Source organism: Myotis lucifugus, unplaced genomic scaffold (genome assembly GCF_000147115.1).
Source record: "Myotis lucifugus unplaced genomic scaffold, Myoluc2.0 scaffold_23, whole genome shotgun sequence".
NCBI lineage: Eukaryota > Metazoa > Chordata > Mammalia > Chiroptera > Vespertilionidae > Myotis > Myotis lucifugus.
Genome location: NW_005871071.1, coordinates 6,109,265 through 6,136,180, shown reverse-complemented (window position 1 = coordinate 6,136,180; position 26,916 = coordinate 6,109,265). Strand labels below are relative to the sequence as shown.

General features: G+C 37.8%; 1 protein-coding gene across 2 annotated transcripts in view; it reads right to left on the bottom strand.

Moving 5' to 3' along the window:
* Nucleotides 1-26,916, bottom strand: part of DMXL2 (Dmx like 2) — a 113,030-nt gene that overhangs the window by 9,790 nt on the left and 76,324 nt on the right. The window contains exons 20-32 of one of the 2 annotated variants that reach the window (XM_023751643.1): nucleotides 20,579-21,657; nucleotides 19,970-20,161; nucleotides 18,281-18,357; nucleotides 16,622-16,749; nucleotides 13,333-13,581; nucleotides 9,363-9,541; nucleotides 7,448-7,584; nucleotides 7,032-7,117; nucleotides 6,180-6,381; nucleotides 5,285-5,402; nucleotides 1,626-1,688; nucleotides 526-612; nucleotides 323-444 (exon numbers count right to left, since the gene is read on the bottom strand). In XM_023751643.1, coding sequence (XP_023607411.1) covers nucleotides 323-444; nucleotides 526-612; nucleotides 1,626-1,688; nucleotides 5,285-5,402; nucleotides 6,180-6,381; nucleotides 7,032-7,117; nucleotides 7,448-7,584; nucleotides 9,363-9,541; nucleotides 13,333-13,581; nucleotides 16,622-16,749; nucleotides 18,281-18,357; nucleotides 19,970-20,161; nucleotides 20,579-21,657 — 2,719 coding nt within the window. The remainder of the gene's footprint in view (nucleotides 1-322; nucleotides 445-525; nucleotides 613-1,625; nucleotides 1,689-5,284; nucleotides 5,403-6,179; nucleotides 6,382-7,031; nucleotides 7,118-7,447; nucleotides 7,585-9,362; nucleotides 9,542-13,332; nucleotides 13,582-16,621; nucleotides 16,750-18,280; nucleotides 18,358-19,969; nucleotides 20,162-20,578; nucleotides 21,658-26,916) is intronic. The other variant, XM_023751644.1, reaches the window with a different exon arrangement.

Genomic DNA, 26,916 nt, shown 5'->3' with positions numbered 1-26,916 from the left:
ATTTGTGTATACGGCCTTTTGCTTTAATTATCCAGATCAGCTGAATTTACTGAATATTGTGTAATTCCTGGCATTTCTTTGGGGTTAAATGTCAAAGTGGCAACTGTCAACATTAGACTTTGGTGTTGGAGATTATTCTGACTCAATGAGTAAGTAGTTCAGGGTCTAATGGGACAAGTATGAGTAATTTGCTTATGTTTGTCTTTTACCCAAATGAAGGTAGATAAAAATATACTTTTCAAGATAATTCAAATCATGTGCAAAAACATTTAACCTTTTGAAGAAAACTGCATTTAAAACTGACTACATAACACAATCCAACCTTTTGGATTCTCTGTCATATTCTTCTCCAATCCACATGTATGACTGACAGGCCAGTAGAGAAGTAACATCGAGTTCTTGTACATCATGTGTTGAAGCCAAAACAATTTCATTATAGTTTGCCTGTAAAGCAAAGGCAGAGTCAATAATTCAGTCAATTTCACTAAAAAGAACAACATTCTTTATAATGACTAAAGCTTTTACCTTGTTAATAGAAAATGCCATAATCATGTCTGATTCCTTATGAATTATTTTTGCCTTTCCACCTGGATAACCCAGATCAGCTTCAACCTGCAAAACATTTGTCGGCAATTATAGTTGTTGCAGCACAGCTCTGTGTAGAGATCTGCACTCCCCACAACATTAAAAAAAAGGGTAAGGAGAAAATGCAGCAGCAGCAGCAAGTAAAAAGGGAGTAGTAATTTTACTGTATTGAAAATTAGCTTTGGAATTAGCTTAAATTTGCTGGTGCCCTGTAATCATCCAATTATAAATATTTCCATTCTGATTATAGGATACTGATTAACTGTCATAAAAGATAGCTAGCATAGTCTTCACTAGTATTTACGGCAGTAATATGTCTCTCTTACCTCTTCCAAAACAGTCAAAGATACTGTAATAAGAATGTGTATACATAAGAGGCATGAGTAAAGGAAAAAAGCCATAGAAAGACAAAGGAGTCGCATAAGAAATAAAATGTTAAGGTGATAAGACAGGACTAAGGAGAAGTTGGAAAGAAAATAGAAAGGAATGAAGGAAATTGATGACAGGAAGGTCCAGTGGCTTAGGGTCAAAGGTGACAGGAAGGAAAGAAGAGGCAGAATCAAGAAGAAAGATAGAGCCCAGCTGGTGTGGCCCAGTGGTTGAGGGTTGACCCAAGAACCAGGAGGTCACGGTTCTTTCCCACTCAGGACACATGCCTGGGTTGTGGGCTCGAACCCCAGCAGGGACGTGCAGGAGGCAGCCAATCAATGGTTCTCTCTCATCATTGATATTTCTATTTCTCTCTCCCTCTCCCTTCCTCTCTCTGAAGTCAATAACTTATAAAAAGAAGATAGATAATCATGTTTAAGAACAGACTGGAAAAAGTGACCTAAGTAGAGATGGAACAGAAAGCAGGAAAGAGAAGAACCAGTGGCAGGGAGAGCCAGACCTAGAGCAGCTTTTCCTGCCGTGTGTCACTGAGGTGTATGGGTGCAATGAGTACTCTGACTAACTGGGCAGGTCATGGTTAGTATTAAAGATCAGGCATTAGTTCCTTGCACTTGAAAGAATGAGCTAAATGCAAGAGCTTGGAATACTACCTTGCTGTGGCAATCTTCTGCTACGGAGTTTTGTTTGACATGCTCCACATGTTCTTCTACAAACTAAATAACACCACACCGTCACAAACACAAAGCCATGCATGAAACAAAATTATAAAGAGAATGAAAAATTTCAAACTGCAATGGTCACTCCATCACTTAAAGATGGTAAAATGAATTTGTAAGGTTTCCTTTTAAAAGAAAAAAGTCATGAAAGAAATTAAACCGAGTAAAATGTGATGTTATCACATAAACACAACACAAAGCAAACCAGGCAAAATTAAAGTTAATGTAACTGTTACATATATGAAAACTTTCAAAATAAAAACTAGTTATTTGTATATCAGTTATATAACTTTAAGTTCTAACTTAAACTGTAATCTACAGTTAGAAGTAATACTTCTGCTCTGTTGTGGAAACCTCTGAAGGTTTGATCAGAGCAATACACTCCTGAAGTGGCTGTTTTACTTAAAGCCAAAAGGACCAAATTCGCTGCCCCTGCTGTCAGCAGCTGCTCAGGTGCTCTGGGGATGCTGCACCTGACAGTGGAGGAGGAAACGTGTGCCGGGGCCACATTGGTCAACTTCACCAACACCTGTTTTGTGGAATATTCTTAATACAGCCAATGAGTAAAACTTCCACGTGAATTCATCTAAAATTTAGGCATTTCTCAGAAGAATTTTATTATTAAGTCTTTTTTTTAATTAGCCAGCATGTTAGCACTTTTAGGATTAGTTTGCCAATTTTACTAATCCACTAAATTTACCAAATTTATTGATTACCAAAATCCTATTTAATGATTTAAAAAGATAAAACTCTCTTAGTAGATGGGTAGTTTGTTTTTTAATCCTCACCTGAGCACATATTTTCATTGATTTTTTAGAGAGAGAAACATGGACGTGAGCGAGAACATCCATCACTCCCTCTCTCTCTCCACTGCCACCACTACTGGCCTCGACCTGACTCAGGATAGAACCCACAACCTTTCAGTGCATGGGACACTCCAACCAATGGAGCCACACCGGCCAGGGCGAGTAGGTAGGTAGTTTTAATAATGTTGCACATTTCTGAACTTAGTGACCAGTTTCTATTTTGTCTTAACAGCTTTAACATTTTTCCCTAATGAAAACAACTTTTCAGCAGATCTATGAGATACCATACAGTGGCCACTAAACATATGTGGCTACTTAAATCTGAATTAAATACAATTAAAACTTCAGTCCCTCAGTCACACCAACCACATTTCAGCTGCTCAATAACCATTTGTGGCTGGTGACTACTAGTACAGAAGAGACAATTTTCCATTGTCACAGAAAATTCTATTTGACAGCACTGCATAGAATTTCATTCAACAATTTAAAATTCAAGTTACAAAAGAGGCCCTGCCGGTATGTTCAATGGTTAGAACACCAGCTCGCACACCGAAGGGTTGCAGGCCCGATTCCCGGTCAAAGGTGGGTACCTGGGTTGAGGGTCCCACAGTACTCTGTTGCAGGTTTAATCCCCAGCCCATCAGGGAGCATGTGAGAGGCAACCAATCAATGCGTTTCTCTCCCTCCCTTCTACTCTCTCTGAAAATTGGTGGAAAAAATAACTCTTGATGAGGATTAACAACAACAAAACAAACAAAAAGGTACAAAAAGGTACATGATAAAAATTCTTCCTCCCATCCAAACTCCCAGCTATGTACTTCCTTTCCGTAGAGCAGTGGTTCTCAACCTTCCAAATGCCGCGACCCTTTAATATAGTTCCTCATGTTGTGGTGACCCCAACCATAAAATTATTTTCGTTGCTACTTCATAACTGTAATTTTGCTACTGTTATGAATCGTAATGTAAATATCTGCTATGCAGGATATATTTTCATTGTTACAAATTAAACATAATTAAAGCATAGTGATTAATCACAAAAACAATATGTAATTATATATGTGTTTTCCAATGGTCTTAAGCGACCCCTGTGAAAGGGTCGTTTGACACCCAAAGGGGTCGCGACCCACAGGTTGAGAACCACTGCCGTAGAGCCAACCAATGCTTACATAGCATTTTAAGAAATGTTCTATTTATCTCTGTCCTACCTCCCTGCCCATGGAGACCCTAGGCTGGTAAAAAATAGCAGATAACACACATTTGGCTGCTGATCCCAAGAGCACAGAGACTGAGGGGGTATAAAGGATGGGGAGGCTTAAGGAAGAGGGAAAGAACAGAACCTGAATGGCAAGGGCAAGAGTCTGAGGGTCCAAACAGCCTCGACCCCCGGATTCCCACAGTAATCTGAGGCTCTGACAATCCAACCCAATCAAACTGCTACAAACCTTATGACTAATTAAAGCATATTTTCAACAAGTCATTATGTTTAGTAATTTGAAGAACTAAATACAAAGAAAACGGATCCTTCAATGAACTAGTTTTCTGTGAATAAGAGACCTTTAATTAAACAAGTATCTATTTTTTTAAATCTATTTCTTAGATGTCTGTGTCTTATTTTTATGGCATTTGGACTCAGCATCACTATAGAACATGGTGTAAACAGTGGGTTAATGAAAGAGGAAATGAATTTGGCTCTGATTCCCCTAACAAATCCTACATCAATAATTTTAATACCATCAGGGTTTATTGTTTATTATCAAAAAAGACTTAAAAGAATCTCTATAGTTCAATCCCCCAATTCCTACTTAAGTACATAAATTTTAAATCCAGAGAGAAAATAAAAGACGTCACAAGGGCTGACCACCATTACCATCTAGGTAAGTGGGAGACAAGCTCGGTAGGTTCTGCTGCCCTAGGTAAGGGGAAAACTGAGAAGCAATTTTCTAATTTACGTTGGAAAACTAAACCGTGTGGACTGTCCCTCTCGGTTTTCACTTTCCTAAGTGAAATATAATTCATCTTCTTTTCTTATAAATTCTGTTTGCCAAATCTTTAATCACATCTGACACTCTATCCTGAGAACACAATCCAAACTGCCCATTACCTCATTAAATGGCCAAATAAACTGAAATGCTCGTATAAAAGATATTATGGACCCTCACTGTATAAGGAAGAGATCATTTTAAGTTTCACAGTGCCAGTCTCCCAAATTCCCGAGTCTCCTTAAATCCTGAGTGGTATCACATTACTAATTTACATTTAGCTTAACCATGCAATGTCCAAGGTTTAAAAGCCATCTTCCTTCATTTTGAATTTGTTATTTCTGTAGTTTATTCTCTGAATTTGTTGCTTCTAAAATTTATCTTGTTTATTTTTAAATGCTAATAAAATGCTTTTAAAGGGCTATGTTGTATTTTCAATTAAATGATATTCAGAGAATAATAATATAGAGCACACTCATTTATATATTAAATTCCCTAAACCATCCATCAAAATGTTTATCAAATGGAAAAGCCCTATGGCAAATACTATAAAAGAAGTACCAAATTTCACTTGAGTATACGATTTATCAAGGGACCTATGTTGTTTCATTGCTATGAAATGAAAATTGTAAGTTTTTAACCTTAAAATAATTTATTGTAGTTTGGTAAACTATTACCCATGATGTATGAAAGATAGTAAGTTCCAACCAAAAAATAAATCTCAAAATAAATCAAGCACTGACTCTGTTAGATATATTAAAGAAAACTAAACAAAAATTACAACAGAAAAAAATTTTTTTCAAAATACCTCACTCTGCTTTCTTTTCTTAGTGAAAATATATCTAATAAATGTCTCCTGAAGGACTTCTTGTTTAACAAGGAAATGCCAAAGTCGTTTGACTGGAAGTGCAGAGGAATCCCGGGATCTAGTAAAACAATCAACATATCACTCTTTCAGTCTACAGAAAATGTGTTTCACATTTACAGGTACTTTTTTAAAAACTTCCATTATCCATAGCAAAGAAGTTACAGCATTAAACTTAACAAAATTTTGTAATTTCACTTTTAATTTTTAGTTTTTCTAAAAATCTAGCAATTAATTATCTAATTACAGGTTTTCTGAATGAACAGATTGAGCTGAGAGTCAAATGAATCTCCTAGTCTTTTAAAATTATACATTAGGTTGGTTCTGTTGGTTAAAAGCATATCACTAATGAAGATAGTCATAAATTTCATTTCTAACCTCCTAACAAGCTAAAAAGCCCTGCTCTTTAAGCTTATGAGCAATGCTCTTAATCAGGGCCAGCTGCTTCAAGAGAAAAAGCATGCCATTTAGGATAGGGACCCAGAAGAACATTCACTGATCACAGCATCTATGAAGAACAATGTGTTTACTATTAAATTACTGACAAAAGGTCAGTACAGTAGCATCGTGTTTGCATATGTAGATTACCTCAAAGAATTTCTGTAAGAGTTCTTAATATAACAAAAATAATAATAAAGGTTTTCCCCTGAATATAAAAGTAATGCCTACTGAAGTATAGGTAATCCTGGGAAAAATAATCTTCTAACAAGATTTCTTATGTTTCCTTAGTGTATATTGCTAGAAATAGAATTGCAGGTTCAAAGTTATGAATGTTTTGAGGTTATTGGCATATATTGCCAAGCTGTCTTCCAGGAAGACATTTAAAAAGCACTCTTACTTGAACGGAGTATTTTCAGGATCTAGCATTGCTTTATTTCGAAGAATAGCTGGTCCAGCTCCTGCTGATAGGTCAGTTGGATATGTGTTGATGTAGTTAGGGGGTGGACCTTCAAATTGATCCATTTTCTCTTGCAAGATGTGTTCCCAATTCTCCAAGTTTTTAATCACAGCAATACCTAATGGTGATGTTACAGGCAACTCTACAAAGTGATAAAATGTCATTTCATTTGATAAAAAATGTTGATCATCATCCACATATTTATCAAACCTGAATTTACAGGCAAAACTTCTGAATATACTAGTACAAATAACTTTAAAAATGTTAATCTAATACCATTTAGTTTTTTTAAGATTTTTTTCTTTTTTTGAGAGAGAGGAAGGGAGAGGGAGAGAGAGAGAAACTTCAATGTGAGAGCGAAACATCAATTGGTTGCCTCCTGCACACCGCTTACCAGGGATCAAGTCCACAACCTGGGTATGTGCCCTTACCCAAAATCGAACCAGTGCACAGGATGACTGATGCTCAACCAACTGAGCCACACTGGCCAGGGTATCATTTGGATTCTTAATGGTTTCAACAAAGCAAAAGCCAGCTCTCTAAAATGAACTGAGGAAATGTCTAGTTTCTCCAGTCTAGTTTTTTGGTTTATATTGCAACCTTCTAGGAAGATAGCAATTCTTGCTATGTATTTAAAACCATAGACTAGAGCGTAAAATAAACAAGACCTCTTAAAGCTCCAATGTAGTAATTTTTTTTAGCACCAAATGCCCTTTCATATGGATTTCGAAAGATGGTAATTTATTATATTTATCAACATTAATAACATTAATTTTCAAATTCCAGACTTACCAGAGAATTCCAATCCAGCAAAGGGAAAAAAATTCTTGACATTGTGAAGTATTAGCTTAACCATTGCCAAATGCAGAAGAACCCAGCTGTTCAAGGGGGACAAAAGAAAATTATCCTCAACTGTATTATCCTTATGTTACACTTGCAATATCTGGAAATTACCACAGTCACATCAATCTAGTAGCACATCAATAAATTACGTACTTTTCCCTCACTAAAAATGTTTGTGCTTGTGCTCTGTATATAAGCTACTATTTAAAAGTGGATGTGAAAGAAATATTGTACTGTCTGGAAATTTACTTCAAAGGTACAGAATTCTTTACCTAAAAACAAAAATCAGTTCTTGTATAAGTTCATGATAATGTTACTTAAAATTAGTATTATAAGGATTTTCTATAAAAGAAAAGGCAATTTACCTATAGGAATTTGGGTCTTGGTGCTCCTGTATTCGTGAACCTGAAAAAAATTCATCATCATCTTCTTCTTCTTCTTCACTATGAATACTTTCATCAGAATCATATATAACACCACTATCAGACAAAGGGAGAAATGGCTGAAATAAAAGGTAAAGTTATTTTAAAACATATAATTGGGTTATCTTTGTCCTAACTTAACATTGGGAGGAGGCATGATGGGGGATGTATTCCCTCTTGCGCACTTACTGTAAGGTGACCACAGTGTTAACACTTATAAAGAGGAAAATATTAATAGAGGGTGATGAGCTCGTAAAAGCAAAGTGCCAAAGAGCAAGTGATGTACCCAACATGATACTAATGGGACTATAATGGATCTAGTCCCCATAAGGATTCTGATCCCCTGAGACATTTCCTCTGCTTGGAGAACCAGAGATGTGTCAGGGGCCACACCATGGCCTGCTAATGTAACAGGTGAAATGCGCAGTCTCTCTGTCTCCATCCTGTTTGTGCCTGCTGTCCCCAGAGCCTTTGGGCTAATAGCTCCTACTTACAGACAAGCTAATCATAGAGAAATTCTGCTTGAGGCTTGAGATTTTACAAAAATAGCCCCTCCCATTTTCCCTTCCCTTGACATAAAAGAAACTTGAACTCTGTACTTTCTTAAGAAGGATTTGAGGATTGGCACCTTCTTTTTTTTTTTCTACTGAATAAGGATTTTTTATTTTTAAAATAATCATAATCTTATCTTACATAAATCATAACTCTTATTCAAATATTATCACTGTTCAATTTCCTAAAATACTTTTTAAAATCAACTTTATTATAGCTTATCTAGAATAAAAATTATCTATTTTACACATACAATTAATTTGATTTTTTAACAAATACATACACTTATGTAACCACTTCCCAAGTCAAAATATAGAATATTTCCTTCATCCTCAAAGATTCCTATTGCTCTTTCTCAATTTTCCAACTCAACATCAGCTTCAGGAAACCACCAATCTCCTTTCTGTCATGATAAATTATTGTTTTCTATTATTTTATTTGTTTTTATCTGTAATATTTTCTACCTTTTATTTTAGTTTTTCTTTAATATTTCTAGCTTCTTATGGTAAGTCTTTTGATACCTGATTTTAATCTTTTTTTCCTAATATAAGAATTCAAAACTATAAATTTCCCTGTAACCACTGCTTTATTTGCATTCCATAAACTTGGTTACATTGCTTTTCATTTTTATTTTGTATAAAATATTTTCTCATTTGGATTGGCACCTTCTTGATCAATAAACCTTTCCTTACTCTAAACTCTGACATTTTGAGTATCCTCTTTGGACTGGTAACAATAAAACCCCTAAATATCTCCTGCTCTAGTTCTATGCTGACCAGGGAAACGATGATAATCAGATGAAGGGAACCTACAAGTATTCCAGGTACATAATGATGCTGACTACATGTTAATAAACTGACTTCCGGTTTATACCTAAGTCCCATACAGTCTGTCTCATCCATATCAGGTATCTAATCATTCTCATGTATCTGATGCTCACTGAATGAATACCCAGTTTCTGGATGTGAGAGATTAAATGTCTAAGCCAGTGATGGCGAACCTATGAACTCATTTTTTGGTTGATTTTTCTTTGTTAAATGGCATTTAAATATATAAAATAAATATCAAAAATATAAATCATTCTTTTACTATGGTTACAAATATCAAAATATTTCTATATGTGACATGGCACCAGAGTTAAGTTAGGGTATTTCAAAATGCTGACATGCCGAGCTCAAAAGGTTCGCCATCACTGGTCTAAGCTATGGTGGTTCAGCCCAGAAGCTGCCCCTCAGTCCTATGTGATGCATCGGCAAGAGTTCATAAAACAGACACACTCAAAACCTGCATTCCTCACGTCCCTTACCTTCGCAACAAAATAATCCCACATACTAAGTTCAGGGGGAACAAATTTTTCTTTGTAAGATGGTCTTTCTGCAGGCACTGGTGGTGGAGTAGCATCTTTTACAGGCCTTCCAGGGACCAGCATTCGCATGTTAAATCTCCTCCGGTGTTTATCTATGTCTTCAGAAGGAAGAGAAGGTGCTGGATAAAAAAGAGGGGGGGAAAAGCATTTATTTTCCATTATTAATCCAGTAAATTAACCTTACTTTTCATACCACTTTTGCCATGTTTTAGTTCAGACTAAATTACCTACTTGCATCTAAAGAGTTTAGTGCTTCTAAAGTCTTCTAGTTACTCCATCAGTGTTCCAGCCATCATGGCAGAGATGAGGACAGAGCATAAAGAATATCTTGCCATGGATCAGTCTTTTTGCAGTATAGAATAAGTACTAAAATAATTCTAGGTACAATGTACTAAATAAATGGTATATTCAATAGTCATAAGGAAAGTGCTTGAGTGGTCATTTCTGGCTATGCTGACCAAGAAAGAGTCACTGAATGTGTAGGATGTAAAGCATGCCTTAAAAGGGCGGAGGCTCAGTGGGAAAAGAGGAAGGGACGAAAGAAACAAATGACAGGTTTGAGTAAACTACTTTTGCCAGACAAGCATCAGGGAGGGCAACAGTCTAGAGCAGCATTTCTCAACCTGTGGGTCGCGACCCCTTTGGCGGTCGAACGACCCTTTCACAGGGGTCGCCTAAGACCTTCCTGCATATCAGATATTGACATTACGATTCATAACAGTAGCAACATTACAGTTATGAAGTAGCAACAAAAATAATTTTATGGTTGGGTCACAACATGAGGAACTGTATTTAAAGGGCCAGAAGGTTGAGAACCACTGGTCTAGAGTCAGGCCAAGACTAGCTTGTAGATAAGAGCCTGGAAGCTTATTCTATGGGCATTCTCCCAAAAATGTCTCGAGCTAGTCATACGATGAGATGTGGTTTCTTTGATCAATTAGAAAGGAATATGTACCAAGAGGACATAAGAAGGGCCTGAATTAATACTGCAGGTAGTAAACACTGATAACAAGTATTAGATACAAGGAATACATAAATGAAATATCAAAAGGATTCAGGAAGTCATTGGATATAGGAGAACCAGAAAGTAGAAATCAACCCACTCCACTCCGAAATCTCCCCATCAAAGAAAATGACAATTCTATGTCAACTCCTCCTTCTCCCACACCGCACACAATTCATCAAGTATCAGCAGTAACTCCACATTATATCCAGAATATGACCTATGCTAACCCCCCTTTAACTTTTTTCTAAATGAGGTGGAATTTACATAAAAGTAACCATTTAAATACGTACAATTCAGTGGCATTTAGTACTTCACATTGTTATGCAACCACCACCTCTATCTCATTCCAAAGTATTCTCATCACCCCAAATGAAAACCCCAAACCCATTAAGCAATCACTCTCCATTCCTCCCTCTCTCTAGCCCATGGCAACCACTAACCTGCTTCTGTCTCTATGGATTACCTATTCTGGATATTTCATATAAAAGGAATCATATAATGTGTGATGTCTGTGTCTGGCTTCTTCCACTTAGCATGTTTTTGAGGTTCATGCTGGTTATAGCATATATTCATATTCGCACTTCATTCCTTTCTATGCTGAGTAACAATCCATGATATGTGTATACCATAGTTTACCCATTTTTTTTTTTGAACCCACTCACTAGATGACTGACATTTGGGTTAATTCCAGTTTGGAGCTATTATGAATAAAGCTGCATAAAGATTTATTTATAAGACTTTGTGTGAATTATGGTTTCATTTCTTCTATGTAAATAATTAACAGGGGAATTGTTGGGACACAGGGTGAGTCACATGATAAATTTATAAAAACTCTCAGACTGGTTTCTAAAGTGGTTGCATATTTACATTCCCACAAATAACATATTAAAGTTCCAGTTGCTAAACATCCTTGCCAACACTTGTATTGCCAGTCTTTTTTCCAGTTTTACTGAGAAATAATTGACATGCATCACTATGTAAGTTTAAGGTGTACAGCATGATAGTCTGATTTACATATATTGCAAAATGATAAAATCCATTCATTCTTGATGGTAACTCATTATTACCTGTTTTTTTGGTCTTTTTTTTAAATCCTCACCCAAGGATATTTTTTCCATTGATTTTTAAAGAGAGGGAAGAAGTGAGAGAAGGAAGGAGGAAGGGTGGGAGTGAGGGACTGTCAATTGGTTGCCTCCTGCACATGCCTTGACTGGGGCCAGAGATCAAACCTGCAACCCAGGTATGTGCCCTTGACTGGGAATAGAGTGCAAGGGCCAAATGCTCTCACCACTTAGCAACACCAGTCATGGCCACTATTATCTTTTAAGTGGCCTAAAAATAGCCTCCCACCCAGTCTCCCTACTTTTATTCTTGTCACATAGTCTATTCACACAGCACCTAGAATAGATCTTTTGAAAACCTAAATAGATTATGTCACTCCTATGCTAAAAACCTCTAGTAGTTTCCTATCTTTCTTTAGAAAAACAACTAAAGTCCATACAATGACATGAAACCCTAAATGACATTGCCCCCAGCTACTGACCTTACTTCATCTCTAAACACTCCTCCACCCTCACCCCATGACTGGCTTTCTTTGTAGTTCCTAGAAAAGGCCAAATTTAGTCCTATCTCATGAACTTTGCCCTCACTGCTCCATCTGCCTAGAATGCTCAGCATGGTGTGATCACTGACTTCCCTAAATACGAATACATACTTAGAGGAACTACACCATAAGACAGCTCAAATGCTACCTAATCAGAAATGTGCCTTTTGACTACCCTAACTAAACTGTCCTCATACCGCCCCCTCATCACTCTCCACTTACTCTGCTTTATTTTTATCAGAGTTCTTATCAGACCTGAGATATTATTTATTTGTTAATTTTACCTCCACTAGATGTAAGCTTCATGAAGGTAAAGCATTTGTCTGTTTTGTTCACTCCATACCTCCAGAATCTTGAACACTGCCTGGCAGATAGTAGGTGTTAAGTGAATGTAAATATGAATGCATAGTCAGAGGTTTAAAGTGTAGATAACTTGGTGTGAATGAATTACCATAAAAAATAACAGAAAATTCAGGAAGAGAAATTATTTTGGGGGAAAACTTTAAGTTTAAGGTGGACTACAACTAGGTAGAAAGGTAAAGATTAAGAGTCACCTACATATAATGGGAGTAGAAGCATTAGGAGTGGGTGAGATCTCCTCTCTTACCTTGACTTACACAGCAACCTATTCTCTTAAATCTACCTTGGGCACTAAGGACACAGGTTAGAACCTGTGCCATTTAAACTGCCACTGATTGCTCATCTGTAATATGACCATTTCTACAGATGAATCAAGATGATTTCTATGTTTCAGCACCAAGATGGAAACCTTTCCTATGGCATTAGTCTACATCTCACCATATCCTATCATTTTAAAAAGTGAGATGAAAAATATATTCAAGTCCATGAGGGAAAACACACACATACACACACAGAGAGAATAAAAAAACCAGGTGAATGAGTGAAACTCATAACCCAAGTATGTGTCCTTGACCAGGAATCAAACCCAAGACCCTTCGGTGGGAGGGCTGATGCTCTAACCACTTAACCCCACTGGCCAGGGTGAAAAAAATTTTTAAAAAATTTTAAATATCCTTTCATTAATTAAAAACTATCTTTTTTCCATGGCTTCATTCCTAACATTGTCTCCTAACTTACTTTTACCTTTCCTCCACTTCTGTTTTTGTCCTGGTATACAAAATTGTTCATTGTATATTTCTTATTCTAACATGAGTTTAGTTATTTACTACCATAATAAGAGTGATTACAGTTCAACAATCACTAATTTTCAAAATAGAAATTCTTAGTGTTAAAAATCTTTAACAATGGTAATTATTTACATTTACATACATTAATCTTACCTGAAATACTTTCTGATTGTCTTTGAGGCTTCACAATAAGTCTTACACCCCCTCCAAAAACAGCAGCCCACATTCGATTATTTAACGGGTGGGCTGCAAGTCGAAACAATTCATTGGAGGAATTTGTGGCAAGAGCATGTATCAATAAACTTAAGTAAACAGCAACAACAGCTTCACATAACAGAATGTTCAGTTTTGGCTGGTCTTCATCTTGTGCTGAACTCAAGAGATTAATAAGTGAGCTCACACCTGTAAGGATATATAATACCATAAAAAGTTTATCAGCATAAAGCTCAAGAAGGAAAAAATTCTAAATTTGCAATTTGACTATAATTATTGTAACTATATTATATGACATACATATTTCCATAATTTGAGTGACAAAATAATGATAGGAATGGCTTATAACCTATAAAACAAAATAAGATTCCAATATTATATACTGGTATAAGAAATGAGTAAATAAATAACTTAAAAGGGTAGAAGGGAAAGCTCTTCCTTACCAAACAATTTCAGTATAATTTCAAGTAGAAGGAATGACAGAATTATAAAATCACCATCTTGTAACCCCACAGCAATATCTGATTCAGCCAAAAATCATCACAAAAGGCTAGAATTCGTGGATAAAAGTATATTTTACAGTCTCAAACTGTCTCTTCAAAAGATAATTATTCACTGCAAAGGGGAAAAAAAGTAACTTAACAAAGGAGAAATCTGGAAGAAGCCACCTCACCAAGAGATCAAGGGCAGTAATCCCAGTAATGGGACCTACTGGCATTGTGTACTCCTTGATATTTTACACTGAGAAAGGCACAATATCTCTTTTGTGGTATTCCTTTCAAAATTACATAATGTGAATCTAATATTAAGAAAATATCAAAAAAAAATTGAGGAGCATTCTAAAAAGATAATTGACTAGTTCTCTTCAAAAGTGCCAAAGAAAAAATGAGGAACTACACCATATAAAGAAAAAACGAGGAACTACTCCATATTAAAGGAAGCTCATGAGAAATTACAACTAAAATGTTACATGGACATTTAGTGGGACAAAAAGTGAAATGTGAAAAAAATCTATAGGTTACAGTATTGCATCAATGTTAAGATGCTGAATTATAACTGTGCAAACGTTATAGGCAGTTAGACAGACATGAGCAGAGCAAGGATGATGAGCCAGGTACAGAAACTCACCAGGGCAGAAAGCCCTGGGTGTCTAGCAAGGGGCACAACTGGGAAAACAAGAACCTCACCCCCAGGGTGACCTCTCCTTCCCTCGTATATCACTGGTCATGAGGTTTGGACCCCTCATCTTTCATATTACTGGTCATGTGGTTTGAAGCCCTTGACCTTTTCCTCCCTAAAGATAACATCTAGTCGTATTTCAACTCCAGGCCTAGAAAAGCACAAAATCACACAAGTAAAGCCATGGCTGCCTCAGAACCAGCTACATTAACTAATGACCCCTGCCCTGGCACCAGTGGAGACCATGACCCTGAAAGAGCACACCTGGAAAAGCTGGTGATTATTCTATTATGACCCTCCCGTGAGACCTCCCCTAAGATTTCCACCAGCAAGAGAGATAAATGCCCTTGGGATAAAGGACCCAGTGCACACTCTCCCCACAGGGAGCACTCTCCCTTTCCCCTTCTTCCTTCGAAGTCCCCATGAGACTAGGGGAGCAATGGGCAGTGGCAGCTCGTCCCAGGCTAACCCCCTGAACCTGTCTCCCAATCCCCCTTTTCTCTGACTTCCCAGTGAGCCAAAGAAGCCCAGCCTAGGCTCTCCTGTTGCTTCTTCTATGCCCTTCCTTGTTTCACTGTCCTAAATGTGTTTTTGCTTCAGCCAATAAATTCTTGCTTGCTTTGCTGCACTTTGTCTCTTGATTGAAATCTTTCCTTCAAGAAAACAAGAACTGAGGTGTTGTCGTTTCACTGGTAACACTAGGGTTATGCAAGACAATGTCTGTTTTTAGGAAAGGCTGATAAATTTAGATTTAAAAGGGCATTATATTTGCAACTTACAAATATTTCAGAAAAAAACACATATCCTATATAATAAAAGCCTAGGTGGCATCACGCCCTCATGCGACGTCATCACAAGATGGCCACCACAAGATGGCCATTGGGGGAGGGCAGTTGTGGGCAAACTGGCCAGCAGGGGAGGGAAGCTGGGGGCAACCAGGCCAGCAGAGGAGGGCAGTTGTGGGCGAACAGGCCAGCAGGGGAAGGCAGTTGGGGGCGATCAGGCTGGCAGGGGAGCAGTTAGGGGGTGATCAGGCTGGTAGGCAGAAGTGGTAAGGGACAATCAGGCAGGCAGGCAGGCGAGTGGTTAGGAGCCAGCAGTCCCAGATTGTGAGAGGGATGTCTGACATCCCCCAAGGGGTCCCAGATTGGAGAGGGTGCAGGCCAGGCTTAGGGACCCCCCCACCCACACACACTATGCATGAATTTCGTGCTCTAGTATATAATGTATACACACACACAAAGTGAGTGACTGAGAAAAAGAGAAGGAATGAATGATAAAGCAGTATAATACAATGTTAACATTTAGGGAATTCTATATGAAGGTTAGAGAGAAATCCTTTATACTATTTTTGCAATTTTTTATAAAATCTGAAATTATTTCAATATAAAGCTAAAATGACAACAGTGTTTCTATAAACTTATGTAAAAACGAATTTTAAATACACACTTTGAGTTTGTCACCTCTTTCTCCTGCCACTCTTCACAATGATCACTAACATGTAAACTCAGAGTTATTAAGCAAATAGAGTAAAAATTAAATGACAATGGTAAACCAGAAAAGGCTATTAAGAAAGTGGGGAAGGTTTGAAATGTAGAGAATGAGAGCTAACTGGAGAAAAAGGACTGGCGGATAGCATGGCATATGTGCTATAAAATGATCACTCCTGTCCTAAAACATAAATGTATACTTGAGAACAATTGTATTCTCTCTAATATATCTGTGAGAACATCTCTGTGATTGTTGCCCTCTACACCTCTAATTCAGAATTTCCAAGGATATGAAAGATAATGTGCTCACCCTTACGAAAGATGTTAAAGTTGCTTTTTTATGCTGGTCAACAGTGCTGCTTTTGAAGCCTCAACTTCTGGAGTCTCCAGACAACATTACAGTACTAAGTACTTACTCCATGGCAAAAAACATCATCAAAAACAAAAAACCACCAAATCCACAAAAAAGCGCAACATTCAGGAAACCAGTTGGTAGCTTTTTAAAAAGAATTGCCAAATAGATTTTTTTTTAAAAAGAAAGAAAACACTGAAATTCTCACCAGGCCACTGAGCAGGGGAAGAATTTGGTGTTGCATGCTCTTCAATGCTTTCTGTCCTTAGTCTTCGACGATCACTTAACAGAAGTCCTTGATATGCCATTCCTGTAAACTGATTTCCTTCCGTTTGACTGCCAAAGTAAACATAAGGGTCCAGTTATTTATCATCATAATAGAGGTAATAAGCAATTTCACTTTATACATATGTATTTTAGATAATTATAATTTAAAAATTCTTAAACTCCATTCACTGTTCTAGTAAGAATTTATTTTAGAAAGCTCTTGAAATTAGTTACCAATGTTTGATTTTTTTAAAACAAAATACCAAATTTTACTACGTTGGACAGATGACATTTAATCTTTTCCAGATGTCCCTTAATACTTTAATATATTTTCTCTACTATTCATTTTTATTTTTTATAAAAGTTTGAGGTAAGGAGACTGCTGTTGGTAGTAGGATATATTAGAAAGTTTCAGGGTACTATTGTGGTGCATTTCTTAGCTCTGCAAAGTTGTGATAGCTTAACCCTGAATTAAAATATGAACTAAAATCTGGAGAATCTTATTTTAGAAATACCTAATTCTAAAGCCAAAATGTGCCTAAATATTTACTTCCCTCATCTTTGTAGAGTTGAAGAAAATAGAAAAGCAAAAGTAAAGCTGACACTCTTGAGAGTTAATCATAGCTTAAGGACTAGAAAATGCACATTTAAAAAAATTTATATGAATTTTCATTTGGTGGCATTTTAACCAGAGATTCATAACAAGCAAATTGTCTTTGAGCATTAAAATGACCACAGTCAACTAAATAAATGGTTTTTTTCTTATTTACATTTTTAAGTCAGTGGAATACTTAGGCCTCCTAAGGCTAAAATCAAAAAGGCCATTTTGAGAGGGTAATTCCTAATGCAAATCAAATCTTTCCACAAAAGGCTGCTGAATTTACAAGAAAAAAAAATTTAGACATATGTTTAACATGAATTTAATGTAATCCTATGTAGAGTATAAGCTTTCATTTATTAATATAATTCATTTATATTTGGGTCACCTTTCCAAGTGATTCAATTTCTTATTACCTATACAGCCCTAGTCATTAAAATGCAAAGTACACACTGATGAAGGCAACTTAACATTTAAAAAAATTCAAACCATTATAGAATTTCTAATGGATGTCACTCCCAAAGACTCTCATATTATATGTAAATTAGCAAATAAAATTGATTTTAACAATTCAATGTTAGGAATGTACCTTTTCATATTTCAAAAGTACTTCCTCTTTCTGGTTAAAACCAACTACATAAATAGAAGTTAATCCAATGTTAAAAGAAATATTTCCTAAAGAAAAAAATTAGAAAACTGATTTTTTAAATTATTTTGGATAGTGAACACTTCTCTTCTTGAAACAAAAAGATAGTGATGATGATAATTTCTATTTACTATTTGTCATTTTCTATATGTCTCTGTTGTTACTAAATAATAGCTAAACAAATATTTGTGTGTTTTTTTTCATTCTCTCTCATTTATGGGAGTAAACATGGCAGTCATATCTGAGGATTTTTCAGTCCCTAGAAAATAGAACCTTAATATAATTCTGGAAGAGTTTAATATTTTTGCTGTATTAATACTATTTTCAGCGATTTATTTTTATTTTTATTTTTTTACCTGTAGCTATGACTGTCACATAATGCTTGGTAAATTGATGCAGAAAGTGATGCTGCTAATGAATGAAGTGTATGCACCTAAAACCAAAACAGCCACAATTACATTTTGTACTAACATTTCTACACAACAGTAATATCTTAAAAAATCAGAAAATACCCAGGAAACTAGCAATATCATAAGACTAGATCCTCCTATATGAGACTACTAACTGTACTTTAAAACTTCTATAATAAGACTCACCCAACTTTATATGCATGCCCACAACAAAGCTAATTCAGCTTGCTAACAATTAGCTTAAAATGTAATATGCAAAAAAAGCAGAATCAAAGTAAGTATAGGCTTTTCAGAGTTTTTATTTAAGCTTGCCTTATGAAATTCCCCTTGATGAAAATAAAGACTTGTTCTTATCAATAAGAATGAATTAAATGTTTAGAAAATATATCAATCTGTGAAAGGGCTGATTTTCCAGAAGCAACTAATGTACTAAGTACTTATGAGTAGTGAATAGTCTTAGAATTTTTAATTTAGAAAGTTTAAAAATTATCAACATAATATAAAAACCACATTCTAAAATGCCATGTTGAAATAACATCTTCAGACTCATAAAATCTTAAAATTTTGAAGGGACTTCAGAAATAGTTTCATAATCATAGAAAGCCTCATCTAAATTTCTAGGAATTGGAAATGTTTAATTAGAATTTATATGCATTCATGCATTTCTATATGTCCATATTAACCTAAGAAATAATTTAAGTAATCTCTGCTAGAATAGTGACATGGATTCATTTATGCTATGGATTAGAAGTCTCTAATAGGTTGATGTGACCAGTAAAATCTTGGGTCCTTCAGAAGAATGTACAACCAGAGATCAAACACACCTTTCAAACAAAAGAAATTAAAAATAAAAATGTTGGGGACCTGACGTGGCACTGGCCACTGGAACTGGAGAAATCACAGCACAGATACACGTAGACTCGCACAGTGGAAGTCTGACAGCTCTCCAGAGCCTCCAAGTTCCCTAGGGTTTCTTAAAATCTATATATATTTTTTAAGTTTTTAAAAACAAGGGATGGGTCTAATTTTGGGTAATAACTCTGCCAAAACTCTGATTATCCCTAAATACTGCAGAGCAAACAAAATCATCAGGGAAACAGTTACAAGAATACTTTCTCTTGGACTATTTCTGATCAATCTTGGTTCTCTCAAAATACCTCTTTGAACTTGCATTTTCACAATATGTTGGTATGAAGGCAAATAAGTCCTACATTTCTAACTTACTGGTTCATTTAAGGGGAATGGAGGATCTAAAGGAATGTTAAGTGGCGAGAATACTATCTAGGGAATTAATTTTATTACCAAAAGAGTACTTGCCTGTCTTAAAGGAAGTCGCCTTCTCCAGAAGTGAGAAGACTTAATTTTAAATTACATTCACTGGACAAATAGTCTTTTTTTTTTTTAGTCTTTATTGTTGAAAATATTACGTATGTCTCCCTTTTTCCCCCCATTGACCCCTCTGGCCCCGCCCCCTACCACAGGCCTTCGCCACCCTATTGTCTCTTGAACTGATCAGGAGTAAATAGGTAGCACATAAGAGCAGTTTAAAATATTTCCTCTAAGTTCAAATTGTAAGACAAGTATATTTACCTTCTCAGTGTGTACAATATCAAATGATCATAAAATTTACATTACCTTCATATCTCCAATACTGGGATGAGGTGGAGTTTTCATCTGAGCAATAGTATAAAGTATATCATGGATGTGATTATTTAAGTACAATACAGGATTAGCTATGACTGTTTTTGTTGATGCAATACTTGCTGAAAGCAGAGGTAGGGTGGTAGGTAATGGTAGTGGAGACTGGAGCTGCTTCACTGTAGTTTCCTGTGGGTAATAGATTATTTTTTCAAAGTAGTTAGAGGAGAAAAACACAATTTATAGCTACCTGATAAAAATACTGGTGATTGATATTAGAATATAAGAAGTATAAGCATGTACCTATTGCCCCGTCTACAAAAATTTATTGAGCACACATTATATACCAGGTACTATGTTAGATACAGAAGATAAAGATGAGTATGACATAGATGTGGTCTCCTTTTAAGCCTACTCCTAATTCCCAAAACTTTAGTCTAAAAAGAATCACGTAGATAATAAATATCTGCCTCCTATAGAGGAAGTGAACATATTCCTCTAGATTAGCTAGTAGATTAACTAGAAAAAGGAGCTTTATAGCTATAACTGGAAGAACTACTGAAATTGTTAAAATGACCAAGATTGAAAACAAAATGAAGTTCATACCTGCTGTGATTCTTGTAGCAAAAATTTGAGTTCCATCCTTACTGAGGCCAGACCACCACCTTGGGCCCCATGGAGGCTACAGTAACTAAGAAACACTCTCAGGAGATCTTGGTTTTTCTGCAACCACAATTTTCGTCTCTCAGCATGCTCTCGTTTGGCCTGCAATCTTCGTCTTTCTATTTGGTGACGCTCATAGGGATCAATATCTGGTTTGTCTACCATTTCTTCCTGATCCAGGAGATCACTTTCTACTTTAGAATATATTCTACTGGCATATTCTTTAATAACTGTTTCGTGATTACATATCTCATGCAAGGCAGCAATTTCCTTTTCAAGCCAGTTATAGAGTTGAAACCTGAGTTTTCCTCCATCTACTTCATAACCTGTAGCCAGTGTTCTCAGTTCAGTCATAAGAATCTTTAAACAAGCTCTGAATTTTAGTTGTTCAGCAATCACATCAACTTCAGTATCACCTTCAGTATCCTCTTCCTGAGGAGTCAGTAACATATTAGGGTCTGACGCTTTCTGATCTTCTTGTCTATCTTTTCCCCTGACATCTGTACTTTTCATTACTAAACCAACTGCATCTTTTTCTTCTTCTTCTAAGGCACTGTCATGATCTTCACCCCAATCTAGAGTAAGAGGTTCCTCACCAATTTTTACTACTGGTTGACTCCAATCAAATTGTGATGAAGTCACATTTGACCAATCAATGCCAGAACTGCTTTTGCCATCACTCAGAGTTTTTGATTCTGAAGGTATATCAACCATTTTCTTAGAAATAAAATCAGGTTGATCTTTTTTTGTAGGTAAAGCAGGTATTTTGGTAACTTTGGGAATTTTGGAGAGTACCTCCAAGGCTAAAACAGGACATCCAACTTTAAAATGAGCATTTGCAGTGGTAAAAAATAATTTTCTTTCTATGAGGTTAATTTTATCAACAAAGTTTTTCTCAGTTTTGAGACCGACAGTTGCCAAAGTTCCTTCAGGGGAGGCAAGGTTTCTTCGAATTAGCAAAGGATGAGTTCGAAGGTAGTTGTAGAAACTAAACACCACTGGATTACAAGATTTGATGATAACTATAGAAATCAAGCAGATATAATCACAAGGTACTACATTAATTTGTATTTATGTTAAAAATAATAAAATATATCAGCATTTCCTCAAAATAAATATTAACCCAGGATAAGTTAAACTATGGTACATCCACATAATCAATAAAACTTCACAGCTGAAACTAAAAGAATTTCCCTATGTGTTGCTATGGAGTTATGTCCAGGATATACTATATAAATAAAGGTACAAAAAGCAACATATTATAAACTACCTATTATCTGAGAAAGTAGAGAGGCCATATGAACACACACACATGCATGCAGCACTTATATTTTTTAAATGGAAGGAAAACACACACAAAATTGCTTAATTGGTTCCCTAAAAGGGAGGGAAGAACAGGGTAGAGAGGTCAGGAAAGAAGAAGCTAGATTTCTCTAAAAATACCTTGGTTTTATATATTTTATTTTAAAACGATGTCAATATCCTATATAATAAAAGGCTAATATGCAAATAGACCGAATGGCAGAATAACCGAACAACCGGTCACTGTGACGTGCGCTGACCACCAAGGGGTGCGCGCAAAACATGGCGGGCCTCAGTAGAAGGTGGCAGAGCACAGAACATGGCGGGCGTTGGCTGTGGCGGGATGGTGAGCAGGTGAGCACGGGCGCCAGACCAAGGTGGGGCGCTGGTCACTGTCATTGGGGAGAGCCTCTGGTGGTTACTGAAAATTTTTTGCTCCCACACGCCGCAGTCCCACCCAGCATTCGCACCCACTGCTGGTGCCGGCCCCGCTCGCACCCACTGCCGGCACCCAGCACTGGCCCCGATCGCCCCTCGGGGATTCTCCATCTCCCCCTGCTCCTGAGGGGCGATCGGGGCCGGCAGCAGCCTCTTGCACCCACTGATGGTGCCAGCCCCACTCACACCTACTGCTGGCGCTGGCCCCAATTGCTCCACGCCGTCAGCGGGTGCGAGCAGGGCCAGCCCTGTCAGCACATGGGAGCGGCGGTGGTGGGAGTGGGGCTGCTGGCAGACAGGGGACCGGGGACTGTGGTGGAAGGGGCCAGGTGGGGGCACAGAGGATGGGCCGAGACCCGCCCCTGAGCCCACCGCAGCCTTGCAACCCACAGTTCGTTTCAAGGTGCATGAATTCATGCACTGGGCCCTAGTTTTATATAACATTAAATGAAAATCAATTTTTTTAAAAATTCACACAAAAACAAAACTAGAGAAATGATTTTGGGTATCAAGTTGGTAGCATCAACCACACTGAGAGGAACTATAAGGTGACTTTAAAACAAGTAATTTAACTATACATCCTTAGTAGTACATATTATAAAAACAAACAAAAAACTGGAAAAAAAAGAAAAAGTTTTAACTATTCTCAGTAATGTTATTATGAAAAATATTTACATCATCATTCTGAAACTATAACATGCATATTAAGTAGCAGATAATTATATTAATGCCATGAGAATACAAGCTTTTCATTATAGGACACAAATTTTAAATCCAAAGAGAAAAAATACTATAATCCATATTTCAATTTGAAATTTCAGTATGAACTCATGAATTCTTAGGGAAAATAAATTCCTAACTCCATTCATTGAAATGGCCTAGAAATTATGACCAAACCAATAGCAATGAGAACGCCTGTGCCCAGGCTGTGGTCTCTCCATATAATTTCATACTGAAAGGAACCAGAATTCTTTGGAGCAATGGCCATTTCCATGTTTAGGGCAGGAAATACACAAAATGAGCCTGAAATATCTTGTCAAACTAGAAAGCAAACAAACTATCAAGGAATAATATAAAAAAGATTCAAAATTTGAAAAGGCTTGCATTGATTACAGATGAATAAACTAAACATTGATAATAACAAACTGCAATGGATTAAAACACAAGTCTATCTAAATCTGTGAGTTCAAAAATAACCTTTAAAAATATAAAATCTAATTGGTCAACTTTGTAAAATGCTAGGGAACCAAGCTATTATTTTGAAAACTGATAAAAAGAATCAAACATTTATGTTCCCATCACTATACATACTACTGGGCTTCAGAGTAATCAAACAGTTGCTAAGGGAGACTGTACTCTAGACAAATATTCTAGCTCATAAAAGAAGGATAAAACCACATTATTAGAACATCATCATTTTACAACCACTAATGAAATAAAAAGGAAAAAAGCCAGCCCCAGTGGGGTGGCTCAGTTGTTTAGAGCCTTGTCCCTATACACCACGCTTGCGGGTTCAATCTCCAGTCAGGGCACATACAAGAAGCAACCAATGAGTGCACAAATAAGAGGAACAACAAATCGACGTTTATCTCTCTCTTTCTCTCTCCTTCTCCCTCTTTCCCCTCTTCCCTCCCCCCCACTCTCTAAAAAAAAAAAAACAAAACAAAAAAACCAACAAAACAAACCCAATAAATATATTTTTTTTTCATCTAGGCAGTGATCATTGATGGCTGTTAATAACACAAAAAGCAAAACAAGCTAACTTCACAAGTCCCCTGATGGACACCACCTATGAAATATTTCCACCAAAACATCTGATAAAAGGCTCTGAAATCTTAACTGCCAATTTCTAGGAAACAGAACACAAGAAAAAGAACCATGTTAAATGACACAACAAGGACACAATCAGCAAAATCCAAAATAAAAGAAAGTATCTGACTTCTTAAACAAATAAATTGCAAGGGAAAAAAAGAAAGAAGGAAAAACTATTGACTAAAGTAAACATAACCAATCAAATATACAGGCCTCTTGATTCAAACAAACTGTACAACACCCTAGCTGATTTGGCTCAATGGATAGCACATTGGGTTTGATTCTGGTCAAGGCACATGCCTGGGTTGCAGGCTCGATTCCCAGTAAGGGGGCATGTAGGAGCAGCCAATCATGATTCTCTCTCATCATTGATGTTTCCATCTCTCTCCCTCTCCCTACCTCTCTGAAATCAATAAAAATATATATATTTTAATAATCAACTGTATAACATTTTATGAGATCACTAGGGAAATGTGAACATTGTATTTGATGATATAAATAGAATTTCTTTACAATAGTATATGTTTTCTTAAGAATCCTTATTTTTTATAGTTACATGCTGAAATATTTACAGATGAATTAAGTTGATAACTATTGAAGCTGGGTGATGAATTCACAGATTTTCATTATGTTATTCACTCTTTTATATATATCTGAAATTTTCCATAATAAGTTTTTAAAAACTAACCTGGAAAACATTAAGAAATAAGTTGAGCCTTTCTTCTATAAAAAATTACCCAGTAATATTAAGAAACTAGACACTCTTATATATATCTGAAACTTTCCACAATAAATTTTTAAAAACTTACCTAGAAAACATTAAGAAATAAGTTGAGCCTTTCTTCTATAAAAAATTACCCAGTAATATTAAAAAACTAGAGGCCTGGTGCATGAATTTGTGCATGGGTGGGGTCCCTCAGCCTGACCTGTGATTGGGGCTGATGGAGGCCAGACGGCTGGGGGGAGAAACTGTGGGAGGTTGGCCGGCCTCAGGAGGTTGGCTGTGAGAGTGCACTGACTACCTGGCCAGCCAGGGGAAGGGACTGTGGGAGGTTGGCCAGCCAGCCCGATCAGGGGGAGGGACCACAGGAGGTTGGCTGGCTGCAGGAGATTGGCTGTAGGAGCGCACTGACCATGAGGGTCCAACTCCTGCGCTAAGTGTCGGACCCCTGGTGGTCAGTGCATCATCATAGTGACCAGTTGACTGGTCACTTAGGCTTTTATATATATACTAGGGGCCCAGTGCACAAATTCATGCACCTTGAAAAGAACTATGGGCCCTGAGGCTGCGGTAGGCACAGGGGTGGGTCTTGGCCCATCCTCCATGCCCCTGCCTGGCCCTTCCGTAGCAGCCTGCCGGTCACCTGTCTGCCAGCAGCCCTGCTCCTGCCACTGCCATTCCCATGCGCTGACGGCACTGCCCCACTCACACCCGCTGAAGGCACAAAGCGATTGGGGCCAGTGCTAGCAGCGAGTGCAAGCAGGGCCAGAGCTGTCAGCAAGTGTGAGTGGCAGCTGCTGCCCCGATCCCCCCTTAGGAACAGGCAGGGGTGATCAGGGCCGGCAGCCGCCGCTCACACCCGCTGATGGTGCCGAACGATCGGGACCAGCGCAGGGCACCGGCAGTGGGTGCAAGCGGCGACTCCGGTGCTGGCTGCGGGTGTGAGCAGGGCTGGGACTGGCAGTGGGTGCGAGAGGTAGCTGCTGGCCCCGATCTCCCCTCAGGAACAGGGGGAGGTGGAAAAGCCCTGAGGGGTGATTGGGGCAGGCAACTGCCGCTTGCACCCACTGACGGTTCTGAGCAATTGGGGCCGGCACCAGGCACTGGCAGTGGGTGCGAGCAGGGCTGGCGCCAGCAGCAGGTGCAAGCACTGGGCAGGAGCAAAGAATTTTCAGTAACCACCAGAGGCTTGCCCTGATGACAGCGACCAGTGACCGCCTTGGTCTGGTGCCCCAGCTTACCTGCTCACATCCTGCTGCGGTCAACGCCCACCATGTTCCGCACACGCCCCCTGGTGGTCAGTGCACGTCATAGCGACTGGTTGTTCGGTTGTTCTGCTGTTTAGTCTATTTGCATATTAGCCTTTTATTATATAGGATATTATATAGGATAGACTAGAGGCCCGATGCACAAAATTCAAGTATGGGAGGGGGGGGTCCCTCAGCCCAGCCTGCACCCTCTCACAATCCGGGACCCCTTGGGGGATGTCCGACTGCAGGATTGGCCTAAACTGTCAGTCGGACATCCCTCTTGCAATCTGGGACCACTGACTCCTAATCACTTGCCTGCCTGCCTGCCTGATTGCCCCTAACCACTTGCCTGCCTGCCTGTTTCATCGCCCCTAACCACTCGCCTGCCTGCCTGTCTCATCGCCCCTAACCACTTTGCCTGCTTGTCTCATCGCCCCTAACCACTCGCCTGCCTGCTTGATCATCCCTAATCACTTCTGCCTCAGTCCCCACCTCAGCAGCTTAGTCTGGAAGGACATCTGAAATGACATCCAGAGGTCGTTCAGCTGTCCAGTCTAATTAGGATATTATGCTTTTATTATTAGAAATTACTGGGGCACGTAAAAACTCTCTACTCCTAATCCCAAAAGAAATGTGATCAGCATTTCTTGTGATTTGTTCCAGGAAACAACAACAAAAGAAGGAGACCAGACAATGTGTCAGCACACATTTGATACATATTTGTAAAATGCAGCAAGAACCACACTGTTCCGCTACTT